Genomic DNA, 14,911 nt, shown 5'->3' on the forward strand with positions numbered 1-14,911 from the left:
AACCAGTACCTCAGACCGGCCCTCGAATATAGATTTTTTTTTTTTTTTTTTTTTTTTTTTGCGGGATGCCACCATCTTGTTTTTAAATACTGTTTTGGAGTGGTTCCCCACACAGTGGCAGGACAGGCTGTGCCCCGGGGAGGCTCTGACAGATGATGCTGGGTCAGGGTGCCCTGGTGCTCGGAGACGGATGCACGCGGCGGGCAGCGGGCTGGCACGCGAGACCCTCGCAGGAGGAGGGGTGGCGTCCGGTGTTGACCGTTCAGCTGAGCAACCGGACCTGCTGCAGACGGGCTGCGCGGCTTTCAGACAAATGTGTTCAATGGAGTGGGGGCCATTTTCCCCTTCTTTATGCATGAGATCCCACCTACCAACCTGCCGCCCCCCCTCTCTCTCACACACACACACACACACTCTTATACACATACACACACACACACACACACACACACACACACACACACACACACACACACGCTCTTACACACTCAAACACACACACACACTCGCGCCTGCACACACACACTCACGCATATGCACACTCTTTCTCTCTCACACACACACACACACACACACACACTCTTGCACACACACACACACACACACACTCTTACACACGCACTCTCTCCCTCTTGTTTGCTCATCCAGTCAGGAACACACAGAACTGTGACAGGGAGAGGAAGTGTCGGTGTGGCACAGGGGAGCGGTGGGAAGAGAGAAGAGGAGAGCGATGGCGATGTCGCCACTGATGGCAAACATTCCCCCTCATGAATCCCCCCGCGGCCGTGCGGACAAACGCTCCCTTCCTCCGGCAGCGTTTCCAGCAGATTTATTACAAAAATATCCAGTGTATATACAGTATTAAAGTCAGCACCTTTTGATCATCGGCGGCAATAAGTCCACAATTCGAAAAAACAAAAACAACAATACAAATAAAATAAAAGTTCAGTTACTTGGGGCCCTTGTTGAGGATGCAGCCCTGCATCTTGATGTGGTAGGCGTAGAAGCGGAGCGAGCTGGGCTTCCTGCAGGGGCCGGTGTGGCGGGGCCCCTGGCCCAGCAGCCGGGGCAGACGCCGGGGGGCCCCGCAGCCCCCGCAGCGCCTCAGGAGCAGCCGCAGCTCCTGGCGGAAGGCGCGGGTGAAGATGGTGTACAGGAAGGGGTTGCACAGCGCGTTGATGGGGTAGAAGAGGATGAGGAGGATCTTGGAGTGCGACACGGTGATGAGGGGCATGCGCAGCGCGGCGGAGATGGCGAAGAACGAGATGGGCGCCATGCACAGGAAGTCGGTGAAGATCAGCACCGCCATGCGCTTGGCCATCTTGGCGTCGCTGCGGCGGGTGGCCAGGTGGGGGTTGCGCACGCTGGCGTAGATCCGGCCGTAGCACACGCACACCGCCAGGAAGGCGGCCGCGTTGAGCAGCAGCACGCCCACCACGTAGGCCTGGGCCGCCGGCGTCTCGATGTCCATGGGCAGGCAGATGCTGACCTTGCCGTAGCTGCTGACGCCCAGCACGGGCAGCAGGGCGGCGAGCAGCGAGAAGCCCCAGCCGCCCGCCATCAGGGCCGCCACGTGGCGCAGGCGCAGCTTGCGGTCGCGCCGCAGCGCGTGCGTGATGGTGTGCCAGCGCTCCAGCGTGACCACCGCCAGCGTGTACACGGACAGCTCGCTGGCGAACACCGTCAGGAAGCCCGCCGCGCCGCAGCCCCCGCCCGTCTGCCAGTCGGTGGCGTGGTTGTAGTACTGCCGCCGGGAGTGCTGGTCCACGGCGGCGATCAGCAGCAGGTACACGCCCATGCAGAGGTCGGCGAACGCCAGGTTGCACATCAGGAAGCGCGACACCGTCAGCTTGTGCCGGCTGGTCAGCAGCACCGCCAGCACCGCCAGGTTGCCCAGCACCGCGGACACCGCGATCGCCCAGGTGGCCGCCCGCAGGTAGGCGTAGCCCAGCAGGTCCTCGCAGGGGTTGAAGGCGTCGGGCTCCGGCGTGCACCGGATGGGCGCGTCGCTCACGCACAGCTCCAGGTTGAGGTACTGGAAGTCCAGGTCGTAGAGCGCGTAGTCCGGGTACAGCCCGCCGCTGGGTGAGGGGTACCTGCAGGGGGGGCACGTGAGAGCAAGATCTTAAAGGTACGATTATTACGGTTATTTCGGACTTCTAACGGTCGAGAGAGGAATAGCAGCAGCAAACGCCCTTCGAACCACAACACTGTTTATCCCTCCCCCTTCTCTGTGAACGCGCTGATGTTGGAACACAATTGGCTGTGGCGATTGGAACCCATTTTCAACCAATGAGCTTGAATTATTGTACAGCTATAGTGATCGCCCGTCAACTGTATATTTTGAAACCTGAATTTAATGACTATAAGCACAGGCAGTGGGTGAGCCTTTTCCAATGATAGGAAGGTATTTACAATAGTCTTGTAACTATGTTTTAACACAAAAATCTTACCTATTGCACCTTTAAAACACAACGTCATAAAAAAGGCCATTTGAGTGGAATACACAAACACAGTGATAGACTGAAGCAGGTTTCACAGGACGCAAGGGACCTGCAGTGGGTTTTGGCACTGAAACACTTTCTGTGTAAACAAGTTATCTCTCTTTGTGCATTATAGATGATTTTGCAAACAGTTTTCCATTTGGTAATAACATGAAGGATCTGTAGAGTGTGTGGGTGGTGCCTGCGTAGGTTTGATCTGTTGTGATCCAGCTTTACTAACATCATATGTAAATATCACACACAGGCAACTTTGATATGATGTCCCTTGGTGACATTTTAACAGGTAGAACTTTTAACACGGTAGAGGAAATTGCTGATTGGCCTTTTACCACATTAAAACATATCTATCCTGCCCATAAAATGTATACATATGGGCCAATGCAAAAACAGTATATATTATAATGCAAAATTGGCCCTGAAAAGTCATTCAAAGTTTTCAAAGACCTCATTTGTAAACTGACTCAGAATGTATTTTTTTATTGAATAACACCATATGACTAGTATTTAGGTGAGGAACAAACAGGGTGATGTTACCTCAAGAAACAGGGTTTTCACTGCTTTGAAAGTATATAGCGACCGAAAAAGTCCAATTAAACATGTATAAAACGGGAAAAACAGCTTTTTAAATAAATGAGCTGAGAGAAAAATGAGCACCTTCAAGCACTCTGCAAATCTAAAGCACTTTCACAAGCTTGAATTGCAAATTGAGCACTTTCAAGTTTTCAAAGACTCCCGGGAATTACCGATTTGTTTGTCATTATATCATCTGAAACCATAAAACCACTTCAAAATGTAAAACGCAGATGAAGAGCCAACGCCTCGCGCATCCTGTTAAATTCACGTGGTTGTTCCGCGGGGCTTTTTCCCTACCCCCACTGCTTCAAAGTTCAAAGTCCTTGTCAGACCGCGTGTTAGGCGCGGCTTTTTATGCGTCTTTGACAATGGGGAATTTCCTCTCCGCTGCTCCCCCCCCCCCCCCCGAGGGAGGGCCAGTGATCAGAGATTACTACCGCGAGCCGGGTCCGCGAGGAGGCTCGGTCCGGCCCCTGCGCTTATCTGAGCTGGGTGACGGCGCGGACATCTTACCCGAATCCCTGCGGGGCACTGCTGCTGCACAGCCTGGACAAGTTCCCGAAGGAGCCCAGGAAAGCGTTCTCCCTGGGGCGGACAAACAAGAGACGCGCAAATCAGAGGCGGTAGACACTACAGCCACACGCAACCGGAGCGCGAGAACAATAACAATAACAATAACAACAACGACGATAATAATGTAATCACAGTAAAATCTATATGGAAACAACGCGATCAATAAAAGCTGGCCATTTTGAGAGAACAATATTGTCAGTACGGGTGTTATGCGTAAATATAATGGCATATATGTTCCTGAGGGATGATAATATAATACTGTGTATGTTCCTGAGGGATAATAATAATAATATAATGCAGTGTATGTTCCTGAGGGACATGGTTAGTGGGCTCCACAGCACAGTGGCAGTACAGCAGAATGGTCTTTATCGCATAGATGTGAGCTTTCATTAGGAAGACTGACTCAATAAGAGGAGAGTACATTTCTGAATACAATCATAAGTGCTCAATATGAGCATCAGAATATCAACATGGTGGCACATACAGTAAAGAGCATCTGTCATTTAAACCATATAGGCCTGCAGCGGTTGTCAATTGGGTATTATTTATGGTTATATTATCTTTGTTGTTATTAAATAATGTTCATGGCACATATCTACAACTACTCTGGATTAGCTGGGGCCATTCTTGGTTATTTTTGTTTAGATTTCTACGTTTTACTTCTTTTTTTTTTTGTACCTCCACCGTGGAGGTAATGCTATGACATCCATCTGTCCGTCAGTCCGTGGCACACATCTGGAAAAGTAATGTCTGGATTGCCATGAAATTTGCTCAGCGCATTCGTGTTCCCAAGAGGAAGACACCTATTGATTTTGGTGACCCCATCATGCCAAACCTGGAATTTCTGATTGACATATCTGGAAAAGTAATGGCCAGATTGCCATGAACTTTGCTCAGCACCTTCACGTTCTCGAGAGGAAGACGCCTATTGATTTCGGTGACCTCATGACCTGGCGCCCCCGTCAGGCCAAACATATTTTGAAACGTAGAGCAGAAGAACACCTCTGAACACACAACGCGTGAAACCTCTAAGTGGATAGGCTACAGCAGCAGAAGACCAATAAATCTAAAAAAATAAGTCTAATAAACACCTAATGAAGTGCTCACCGAGTGTCTATAGATTTATAATTTGTCTGTCTGCTTCTAAGGGAAACGCAGGTATGAATGTTTTGTATTGTGCTTTCGATTCTCCTGTGGAGGTATATTCATTGAGACTTGTTAGCATTTAGTCTATAGTATGCACTGTATTTGCTTTTGTTATTGAGACCGATTATTATTGTTACACTGGACCCTATTGATAAGCTTCCCTGGAGCAGCGGTCCGTACCTCTGTTTCCGGCGCCAGGTGTGGAAGGCGCAGCAGTGGCTGGGGTAGGTGAGGTGGGCCTCCTGCAGGTTGAGCAGGCTCTCCAGCGGGGGCAGGGTCTTCAGGCCCTTGGTTGAGCGGGCGGTCAGCACAGTCACCTGCTGCAGGCCCAGGGCCGGGAGCGAGCGCAGGGCCGTCAGAGACACGTCACTGTGGAGAGAACGCACACACATGTACACGCACACGCATGTACACGCACACACACATATACACACACACGTACACACACACACACACACACACAGCACAGACACACACACACACACGTACACACACGCACACACATGTACACGCACACACACACATATACACACACACGTACACACATGTACATGCACACACACGTACACGTACACACACACACACACACACACGCACACACATGTACATGCACACACATGTACACGCACACACACACATATACACACACACACATACACAGCACAGACACACACACACACACACACACATATAGTACACGCACACACACACACATAGTACAGACACACATACACAGCACAGACATGCATACACACACACACACACATGTACACACACACCGCACAGACACACACACGCACACATAGTATAGACACACACATACACATGCACACGCACGCATACACACACACACACACGTACATACACACACACACAGTACAGACGCATACACACAGCACAGACACGCAGATACACACAGACACGGCACAAACGCACACAAACAGACACATACACACAGTCCAGACGCACACGTACATGTACATGCGCGCACACACACACACACACACATGTACACATACACGTACACACAGCACAGACACACACACACGCACGTGCATACATATTACACACACACACACACACACACACAGCACAGCGCCAGTAAATTATTGGGCTAAACCTGAAACAGAAGTGATATTGCACAGCATCATCCTAACTGCACTGGCAGATTTCAGTACACTATGTGCCCCATCAGTGGATCTGAGTGGACCACACAGTTCCGCCCTGGACCCATATCTAACATTTCCAACACCTGCTTCCCTCTTTTACAGTCTACTTAACCTGTCAAGTGTAACTTACCAGATCAGTGGTTCCCAAACCTCAGCTAGAGTACCCCCAGCCGGATCCAGGTATTTGCTAAGTTTTACCTCAAGAACACCTGATTCAACTGACCACGCTCTTGACTAGTTGCATCAGGTGTGATTGCGACAGAACAAATCAAATGCCTGGATTTGACTGGGGGTACCGTATAATGTGTCTATTTGTAAACAATGTGTTCCTAACCTTCAGCTTGTGGACTGTTGATGAGATTCAGGTAGGCTGACACAGTGCTGTGTATGGGGCTGCTGGTGCGCGTGTGATTGCGTGATAAGAACATGCCGAAAACATAAGGTACTGGCCCCATACTGGAAAACATTATCAGGCTATTATCTCAGTAAAGCAAGGCTTTATGGTCTGGCACAATTCTTTCTGCAGAAGATTGTTAGAAACGTGCGTACTTGATTTAAACTGCTTCAGTTAAATATGCAGTTCTATAGGTAGACTGAAAATTTAATATACATTCATTCATTATCCTAACCCGGTTATCCTGAACAGGGTCGCAGGGGGGCTGGAGCCTATCCCAGCATACATTGGGCAAAAGGCAGGAATACAACCTGGACAGATCGCCAGTCCATCGCAGGGCACACACACTCATACCCACAAGCAATTTAGACTCTCCAATCAGCCTAACCTGCATGTCTTTGGACTGTGGGAGGAAACCGGAGTACCCGGAGGAAACCCACGCGAACACGGGGAGAACATGCAAACTCCACACAGAGAGGCCCCGGCCGACGGGGATTCGAACCCAGGACCTCCTTGCTGTGAGGCGGCAGTGCTACCCACTGCACCATCCATGCTGCCAAATTTAATATAGGTTATGTGTAAGTTATAAAAGAGTCTTCAAAAGACGATAATTGTGTAGTGTTTAACTGTGCTCGCTTAAATAATTAGTGTCACTTTCTGTTAAATTTAATTCCGTTTGTGTTCTCACCAGGTGAAATACGATTGCACTTGAATTAATTTCCAACAAGCAATTTTTCGAGATCTGAGCAACGAGTTCCATGGCAATTCTATTTCCTCTCTGCTCGAGCGCTGTAGGTTTGCGTGCCCGTGAGAAATCGCGGAGGTCGCCAGGATAGCCTAATTGAAAAGATTAATGATGTCTGCTGAGAATAGTTTAGGGCCGTCTCTCACCGCTCGCACTCCGGCACTTTCCACATCAAAGCAGGAGGGAAGCACGCGCATTCACCAGCGAATGGCGTTTTCTGTCACCTCAGAGTCGTGCGCGATCATTTGCGGTGGTGCTTTTCTAATCTAACTTGGTTTCATTTGCTTTCATGCTACTGAGATGATCGCCCCGGCACCCCGTTTCAGCAGCACCGTAGCGCTCTTACATCACGCTCGGCTCCAAACAAACCGCGCCGGCCTCCTATGCAAATCGAGCCGTCGAAGAGGCACGTCTCTTGTGCGAGGCGATGTTAGCATCGCTTCCTTTTTTTTTTTTGTTGACACGTTCACAATGTATCCCATTTGCTGATACAAACGCAGCAGAAGCCCGCTTGCCTGAGAGTGTATTCATAAACTCTGAGACAGGGAGGTTGTCTGCCTGCCTGCCTGCTTCTGTAGAGCCGCAGGGTCTGCTGGTTTTTATTGTTTAGCAACGCTTCACTCTATTACACGCAGTGTATACAAGCAATGTTTCCAAGTAACGTTTTCCAGCTGACGGGTTCCCAGGATGCACCATTGAGCGCCGACTCGCAGTGTAGAAAGGGCTGCTTTAATCCTGTACCCTGTACAGCTCAAGCTAGGTTTTGAAAAGACTGGTTGACCACTTCAGACCAGCTCCCAGCTCCACGTGGTTTAGCTGGTTGACCAGTTCAGGCCAGCTCCCAGCTTGACATGGTTTAGCTGGTTGACCACTTCAGACCAGCTCCCAGCTCGACATGGTTTAGCTGGTTGACCAGTTCAGATCAGCTCCCAGCTCAACGTGGTTTAGCTGGTTGACCAGTTCAGGCCAGCTCCCAGCTCAACGTGGTTTAGCTGGTTGACCAGTTCAGGCCAGCTTCCAGCTCGACTTGGTTTGGCCAGCTCAAGCTATGTTTTGAAAACAACTGGTGGCTGATCGACTGGCTACCAGCTCAGACAAGCTACCAGCACTAGCTGGTTGACAAGCTCATACCAAGCTAGACCAGCTCAATTGATAACCTAGTCAAGTGGGCATCGAGTGGATTTTACAGCAGGGTACTCCTACTCCTGTTTACATTTCCACGTAATTCCGCCATCTTGTTTTACAGTCACTTACAGCAGACTCGGCCCTGCCGCTCCTTCAAAGGCTTCATCGTGGATTTTACGCAGGTTCTTGTTGCCTTTCAGGATCCTGAAATGGAAACAAAACAGGGCTTTAGTAGCATGCAAATCACATTTTCTCTCTCTCTCTCGCTCTCTCTCTCTCTCTCTCTCTCTCTCTCACACACACACACGTACACTTGTAAGAAGACGCGACTCTTCGTTTGACATGCACCCCCTGCAAAATTCAGCTCAACGTATTAATTTTTTACCCTCGTGTAGCTGATCAGCGCCGGGTCTGCAGCCTGACTTATAAAATGTATGCCTTAGGAAAAAAACTTTTCTTGGAAATGTGAACTTTGGACAACTCCTGGCTAGCCAGCGGCCTTGATGGAACAGAGTTTAAGAGACTTATTTTCCCACGTCCTTCTGGGAAGCTGCTGGGCACTGGAGAAGGTTCTCCAGACCTTCCTCTGGGTAGACTCCCGTCGAAGCGAAGGAGAGTCTCAGGGGAGAGGGTCTGCATGCCCCCCGCGCCTTGAACAAACGCACTCAAAACACACACACACAAACGCGCGATGCCACAGACACACTTCAGTTCCCCCTCAGCAGTGTGGGTCAGGATTGGGAAAAACAATAGACTTCCAATCAGTGTTTTGTCCCAGAGACATTTATTTACCAGAACATTTCGTTCCGTGATCCATGATTACTGGAGCCTTCTTACCCATCAAAGCACTGGCAATAATAACAAGTGTGTGCCTGTCAAAGGTCACGAAAGGTGGAGAGACCGTCTGAAAAGGGGGGCGTGACTGGGCACGCCAAAAATGACAGTTCCATTCCTTGAGCTACCCAGAAATAGACAACTGTAAAAACAGGGATGCGTGCTGTGTTCAGCACTCACAGTTTAGACATTTTCGTCCCGTTGAACGCGTAGCGCTGTACGTCTTTGAATCCGTTTCTGACGAGGTCCCTGAAATGAATGAAATCGGAATGGCAGGAAGTTTGAGCGTGTTCGATGTAACACACATTACCTAAATTCCATTTCTATTGTAGAATCTGTTGTGATAAACATGTGACTGTTCAGCTACCGTACAACATATCCAGCCCCCTAACGCCTGGCTTTTCAACCAGGACCACAAACAACGAGTCGATAGGTTAACGGCACATAACGGGTCAATACAGGAAGTGACATCATGAGGAACAGCTCAGAACGAGCGCCCCAGGAGGTCTGATAAGAGAGCTCATCATTCCACACTCACATGTATGTCTCTTCCTCCGTCATGCCCTGGAAAGCGTTGGGGGGGATGGTGTCAATCTCAATATTGTCTCCCACTTCTCTGGAGAAAGACACACAAAGTAATCGATGAGACCTCGCTCGTCATCTTTTCAAAGGGCTCTCGTGGATTGTTTCCCAAATAATTATGAGCAGTTAACCTTAACATTGAGATTTAATCTATGCATCCCATTGCAGTAATTGAATTAGCATCTTACCAAAGACCATACACAACATTTGAATGTGAAAATGAATGAAAATTGCATTCAGCATGTGTTATGTTGTTAAGTGGTTAAGTGTTTCACTTGATACTTGGAATATAATTCCCCTTTTTTCTTAATTCGAATAGTTTCCCTATGAACAGAAATTTCCCCCACTGACTCCCCCAGAGTAACAGCAATACCAACAGAAAGGCAAATGGCCACTTCTGGCTCTATTAGTAATTTTTGTTCTTACTACTTACAGGTAAAAGAAGGGCTCCAGAGAGGAGATTGCAGAGAGATCTGGGAACTGCCTTAGTCCGGTGTTGCAAATGCTCCTGGTGACCGTGATAGAGAGAGGGAGGAAAGAGACGGATTTAGAGGGATATTGTGCAAAACTTTCCCCAAGTCACCGGCAACACATAACACTGTTATCAGCTATAAAACTGCTGCACTGAGAGAAGGCTAATATGGCAATATGACAATTTCTGGTGCCTCTTGGATGCATATGTGGTAATGTGCGCAGTAAGATAGGAAAATCTGAATAGTGTCAGCTGGGGTGCATGGGATTGTGGGATATAGGAAGACTAAAAGATTTGACTGTTGAGCTCATAGACATATTTGTCTGGAGCAGACATAGGCATATTTGTCTGGAGCAGGCAAATATATGTATCCTGGCCACAGCTTAGTGCCACAACGCAAGCGCAAAGTTACTCCAAAGGGTATTGCTGCTCAAAAAAAACAAAAAAAAAACTTTTAGCCTTTGGCTATGTGGGAAGTGGCAGAGGTGCCCATGGGAACAAACTTGTACCGCTTTCCTTCATCTGCTCAATTTGAACGCTTGTCATACGCCCTACCGAAGAAGAGAAGACACACAGGACCGGTGCACGCCCTTACAGGTGTTTGAGCTTGGGGAGGTCAGAGAAGGCTCCTTTCTCTATGGACTCCAGGTTTCTGATGTTCCGTATCAGGCTGCAGAAACACGGGAGAGCCACAAACATTTACAGCAGACGCGGCTACAATCGAACGGTCTGAGCCTGGCGGGTCTTCCGGCATGCGCGTCACATTGTTCTCAGGATACCATCGAAGCAAACGTGTATACCCCGTACACAGCGTATACCAGTGTATCATCACATGGCATTAAGTTTGACGCGTTAATTCGGTGGGTGCTTTTGTCGAAAAACAAGCTAAGCAAACATTACTGGCAAACACAGTTAGCACACAGCAAGACAAGTATCAGAACAGTGTGGACTAAGGATATTTAGGGCGAAGCTAATCTTCACAACTAAAGTGAATTGGATTAAATATTAATCGCTAAAACACTTGACACAATGCAGTTAACACTAGTAAATATTCCAACAATAACGCTTAGATCAAACAGTTAATGAATAGAAGCGCTATAACTTGAGTACTTGATAATCTGAGCTCAACACCTGAAGTATTACCATTTGTAACATTAAGACCATGGAAGAACCTCTCCATTTGTTCCAGCTTCAAGTTACTCCTAAGAAGGCGATTCCATGGCCTTGCTTCTCAATTTATCATCGCTGTGCTGAACCATCTTTGTTTTTCCCTGACTTGTGGAAATGCTGGTCTGACAATGCAAATAACTTAAGTACTCACAGTTCTGACAAGCTGTGGAGAGAGTGAAACGCCCTGGCTCGGAATATCCTGATGGAATCACTCTGGGAGATTTCACTGGAAGAATGACAGATGCAGACTTCTTAATCATTTTCCCATACACTATGGGATTTCATTAGCCATATATATATATATTTTACCAGATTCTGCAAGACACAGAATTATGCATTCAATTTGAGTGAGTGAATAGTGAGTCTGATTCAATCAGAAATACAAGCAGAGCGCCCGGGACCTTAATTTAGTAAAGCAATCTGAGAGCTGTCGGACTGAGTCCGCCAAATGAGTGATTTTAGGAGGGCCCCCTGACACGACCCGGAGGCTGACCCGCTCACAGCTCCCACACTGCTCCCTCCACCTGCCACTTCTTCTCATCCACCACCTGCGGTAATTAGTGGGGTTTTTTTCTCTCTCCGCTAATTAGAGAGAGCTTTGGATTGAAGCGAAATGAAGGTGCTACTTAGAGCGAAAGTACATTTCCATTTCACCACTCGGCTGCTTTCGCCCAGGTTCAATTGCGGTGAAGCTCTCTCTCTCTCTCTCTCAAGCTATCTGTCTCTCCCTTTCTCCTTCTCTCTCACTCTCTCTCCCTCAATCTATCGCACTCTCTCTGTTGGTCTCTCTTTGTCTCTCAAAGCAACACATGTAATACAATATATTATATATAGAAACACACAGAAACAGAAACATGGAAGACTCTCTCTCTCTACAAATCTCACATTTATGATTCATGCTCAAAATCAGAGCTTAGGCTTAGTTTGACTTGACCCAAATTTGATGTGCACCATGAAGTCTAAAAGGCAAACGATCACATGGCATTGCCTACTTTCAATTCCAGTTTGTATGTGATCCTAGATCGGATACGTGCCCTGTACCTTGCAATTTTGGCCTGACCTGTCAAATGTGTCTCACGTGCCGTTTCAGTTCCTCCCCAGCAGGGTTGACTCACATCATCAATTCATAACAGAAATAAATAAATACAAAAAAAAAAAAACAAGTAGCTTGTCGACACAAATCCAATCTGCCCCCTTGGAAAAAACAATTGTGCAGGTGGTTGGCCAAAAATATTGGATTTGGAAAACAAATCCGATATTCCAATATGAACGCTCAGGCCTGCTGTCTAAACAAAGATTAACAGGTCTATCTATGGCTCTTATGTGCTTAATCGATGATTAGGTTGTACCGTCTCCCTCTTGCTATACTGAGGCGAGACCTGTTCTCACCCAACTCCCAACTGTGGCACAGTTCTCAATGTGACCCCCAATTGCATGGTAGCAATGGTTAAGCCAGTAGCCAGTTGGTTAAGGATGCCCATGGAAGGTTGACGGTTCAAGCCCCTGGTGTAGCCTCGATAAGATCCGCACAGCTGTTGGGCCCTTGAGCAAGGCCCTTAACTCCACACTGCTCTATAGTCTAATCAACTGTGCGTTGCTTTGGATAAAAGCATCAGATAAATAACACATTATTATTATGAGGCCGCAGTGGCATGCTTGTTCCATACAGCTAAGGGAACTGTCAGCAAAGTAACAATTTATTTCCACCCCAACTGTGATAACAGAGGGAAATCGTACAAAAAAAGCAGTAATGTGATACTGGTGGCCCATATCTTTCCTGCAGTGGGTTAGTAAAATATGCAGCCAAGGGATGTCCCAGTGGAAAGAGTCCTATCATTTATCCGGGAAAAAAACGTCTTTGACTTGATTAGTCAGCCCGTTACTATTCCTTGTGTGTGCGTAGGAGAATTTAAATGAATATTTAAAACTGGTGACCTTTGAAAGCTGAAATCTTAGTGAATCTGTTAAAATACATTCCATTGGTTTGTGTATTTACAAAAAGTCAATACTGAGGATTGTGTCCCCACAGACACTCGGTTGCCCCAAGGCCACGCAATAATCAATCGTTCGAGTTCCTCAAGCTTCACTCGGGCCTGTTCATCCTACACTGTTGAGAATGGAACCGGCAGTGGTACATACAGTAGGCGGATCGTGTTCCACTATCGTGCCTTTTGGGACCGATAAATGCATAGAACGACTCCTGACATCAAGTCTGTGCCTTAGAACTCCTGGGAAATCTGTGTTCTAAATTACGGTTGTTTACTAGTACAGCTGGCCTGATATGTTTGAACAATTTATCCAGAATGTAATGCATAATTTATAGTTTCATTTTTTTTTACCTGAGATGAGCAATTCAGCATGAAACAGTGCCTCGTTAGTGACTGATTTAAATCCCCTCCAACAGCATATTTGTAGCCGTTGCTCAGGTGAATCATGCTAATAATCGTTTTCCAATTTGATAGGTAACCATAAGCACCCTCTGACATAGCGGGTCTGTACTCGAGGATGAGGTTCGTGGCAAGTGGCGGCTCTTTTCAACAAGCTAATTAGGTCATGGTAAGTACGACAGTTGTCAGTTGAGAGATTTTCGCCATCACAGCACAAAAGGGGACGGCGATACTTATCCCAGCCACTGTGTTTTGAAAATTAATATCAGGTCGTTTTGCACTCCAGGCCTTATGCATATATTGTAGTACCTCAAATTTCGTCAGACAAATTCATATAAACCTTTTTATCTCACACAGCTACTTGATTAACAGTGTGTATTCAAAGTGAAGGGAGAATGGCGGTGTCACTCACATTGTGGCCACATTATGAAGATCTCTGAAAGTATTACTTGGGACTTCTTGTAACGGCAGGAGAGTTAATCTTCTATAAGAGAAAAGGATAATTATCACGGTAACGTCCTCTAAAACCTAATATACAGCTTGGTAATGCAAAATAAACATCACCACACCATATTACAATACGGACATACACAAAGTAATTATATTTAAAAAGTGTTTTGAGAAAAAATAAGAGCGATGGAAAATCTTATTCCATCACAATCACCAGGGTTCGCCTCAATTCCATTTAGTTTCCGTCAGTTCAGGGCAAAATTAGGCAATGATGAAACTGATAGAAACACCAGTATCACTTTAAATTGTTTCTTGCCCGGAAATCACGCGACTATTAGTGTATTTCGCGATGTTCCGGATTAACACGAAAGAATCTGCGGTACTTACACGCTGCGAATTACTGAGGATTTGGCCGAGGCGTTGAGCTGAGTTTCCCGTGTGCATCGCAGAGAGTGTTCCGTGCACTGGCAAATAATGGGGCACGAAAAAGTCCAGTCAGATCGCACCTGCAGGACACTGGACAGCACAACCAGTCGCCACATCGTCCACAACAGCATATTGGACGGGTCTTATTCCTTTCTTATTTAAGTCCTTTATCTTAAAAAGAGTATGTTCTTCCTCCCAGGAAGTAGGCTGAAGCGGAACAACCTGTTGCCGATACTTTAGCAAGCGCACTTTACAAGAAGTCGCGCATCCTTCAATTTCAGGGAAAGTGTGTGTTGCTGCTCGCCCCCCTCGCCTCGGCTCCGAAATACTGTAGCTACTCTACGTCACCGACTCTACTGAC

The 14,911-nt window shown here is 47.3% G+C and overlaps 1 protein-coding gene across 1 annotated transcript; it reads right to left on the reverse strand.

Annotated features, from left to right (window-relative positions):
• Window positions 1–949: 949 nt before the first annotated feature.
• On the reverse strand, window positions 950–14,681 carry LOC133118308 (lutropin-choriogonadotropic hormone receptor-like). Its single transcript, XM_061228186.1, has 11 exons — window positions 14,512–14,681; window positions 14,087–14,158; window positions 11,439–11,513; window positions 10,713–10,787; window positions 10,079–10,153; window positions 9,602–9,679; window positions 9,244–9,312; window positions 8,359–8,433; window positions 4,977–5,165; window positions 3,591–3,662; window positions 950–2,096 (listed from the first exon to the last, which is right to left on the reverse strand). The coding sequence occupies exons 1-11, from the start codon at window positions 14,679–14,681 to the stop codon at window positions 950–952; spliced, it is 2,097 nt and encodes a 698-aa protein (XP_061084170.1).
• Between the last annotated feature and the right edge of the window lie 230 nt (window positions 14,682–14,911).

Source organism: Conger conger, chromosome 18 (genome assembly GCF_963514075.1).
Source record: "Conger conger chromosome 18, fConCon1.1, whole genome shotgun sequence".
NCBI classification, from domain to species: Eukaryota; Metazoa; Chordata; class Actinopteri; order Anguilliformes; family Congridae; genus Conger; species Conger conger.

Excerpts from the sequence above, each read along its gene's own strand:
- LOC133118308 (XM_061228186.1), bottom strand. The coding sequence starts at position 14,681 with ATGCTGTTGTGGACGATGTGGCGACTGGTTGTGCTGTCCAGTGTCCTG. Across the intron at positions 11,514-14,086 it reads CTTCATAATGTGGCCACAAT|TGAAATCTCCCAGAGTGATT; the intron begins GTGAGTGACACC and ends TCATTCTTCCAG. Across the intron at positions 5,166-8,358 it reads GCGGCAGGGCCGAGTCTGCT|TGACGTGTCTCTGACGGCCC; the intron begins GTAAGTGACTGT and ends TTCTCTCCACAG.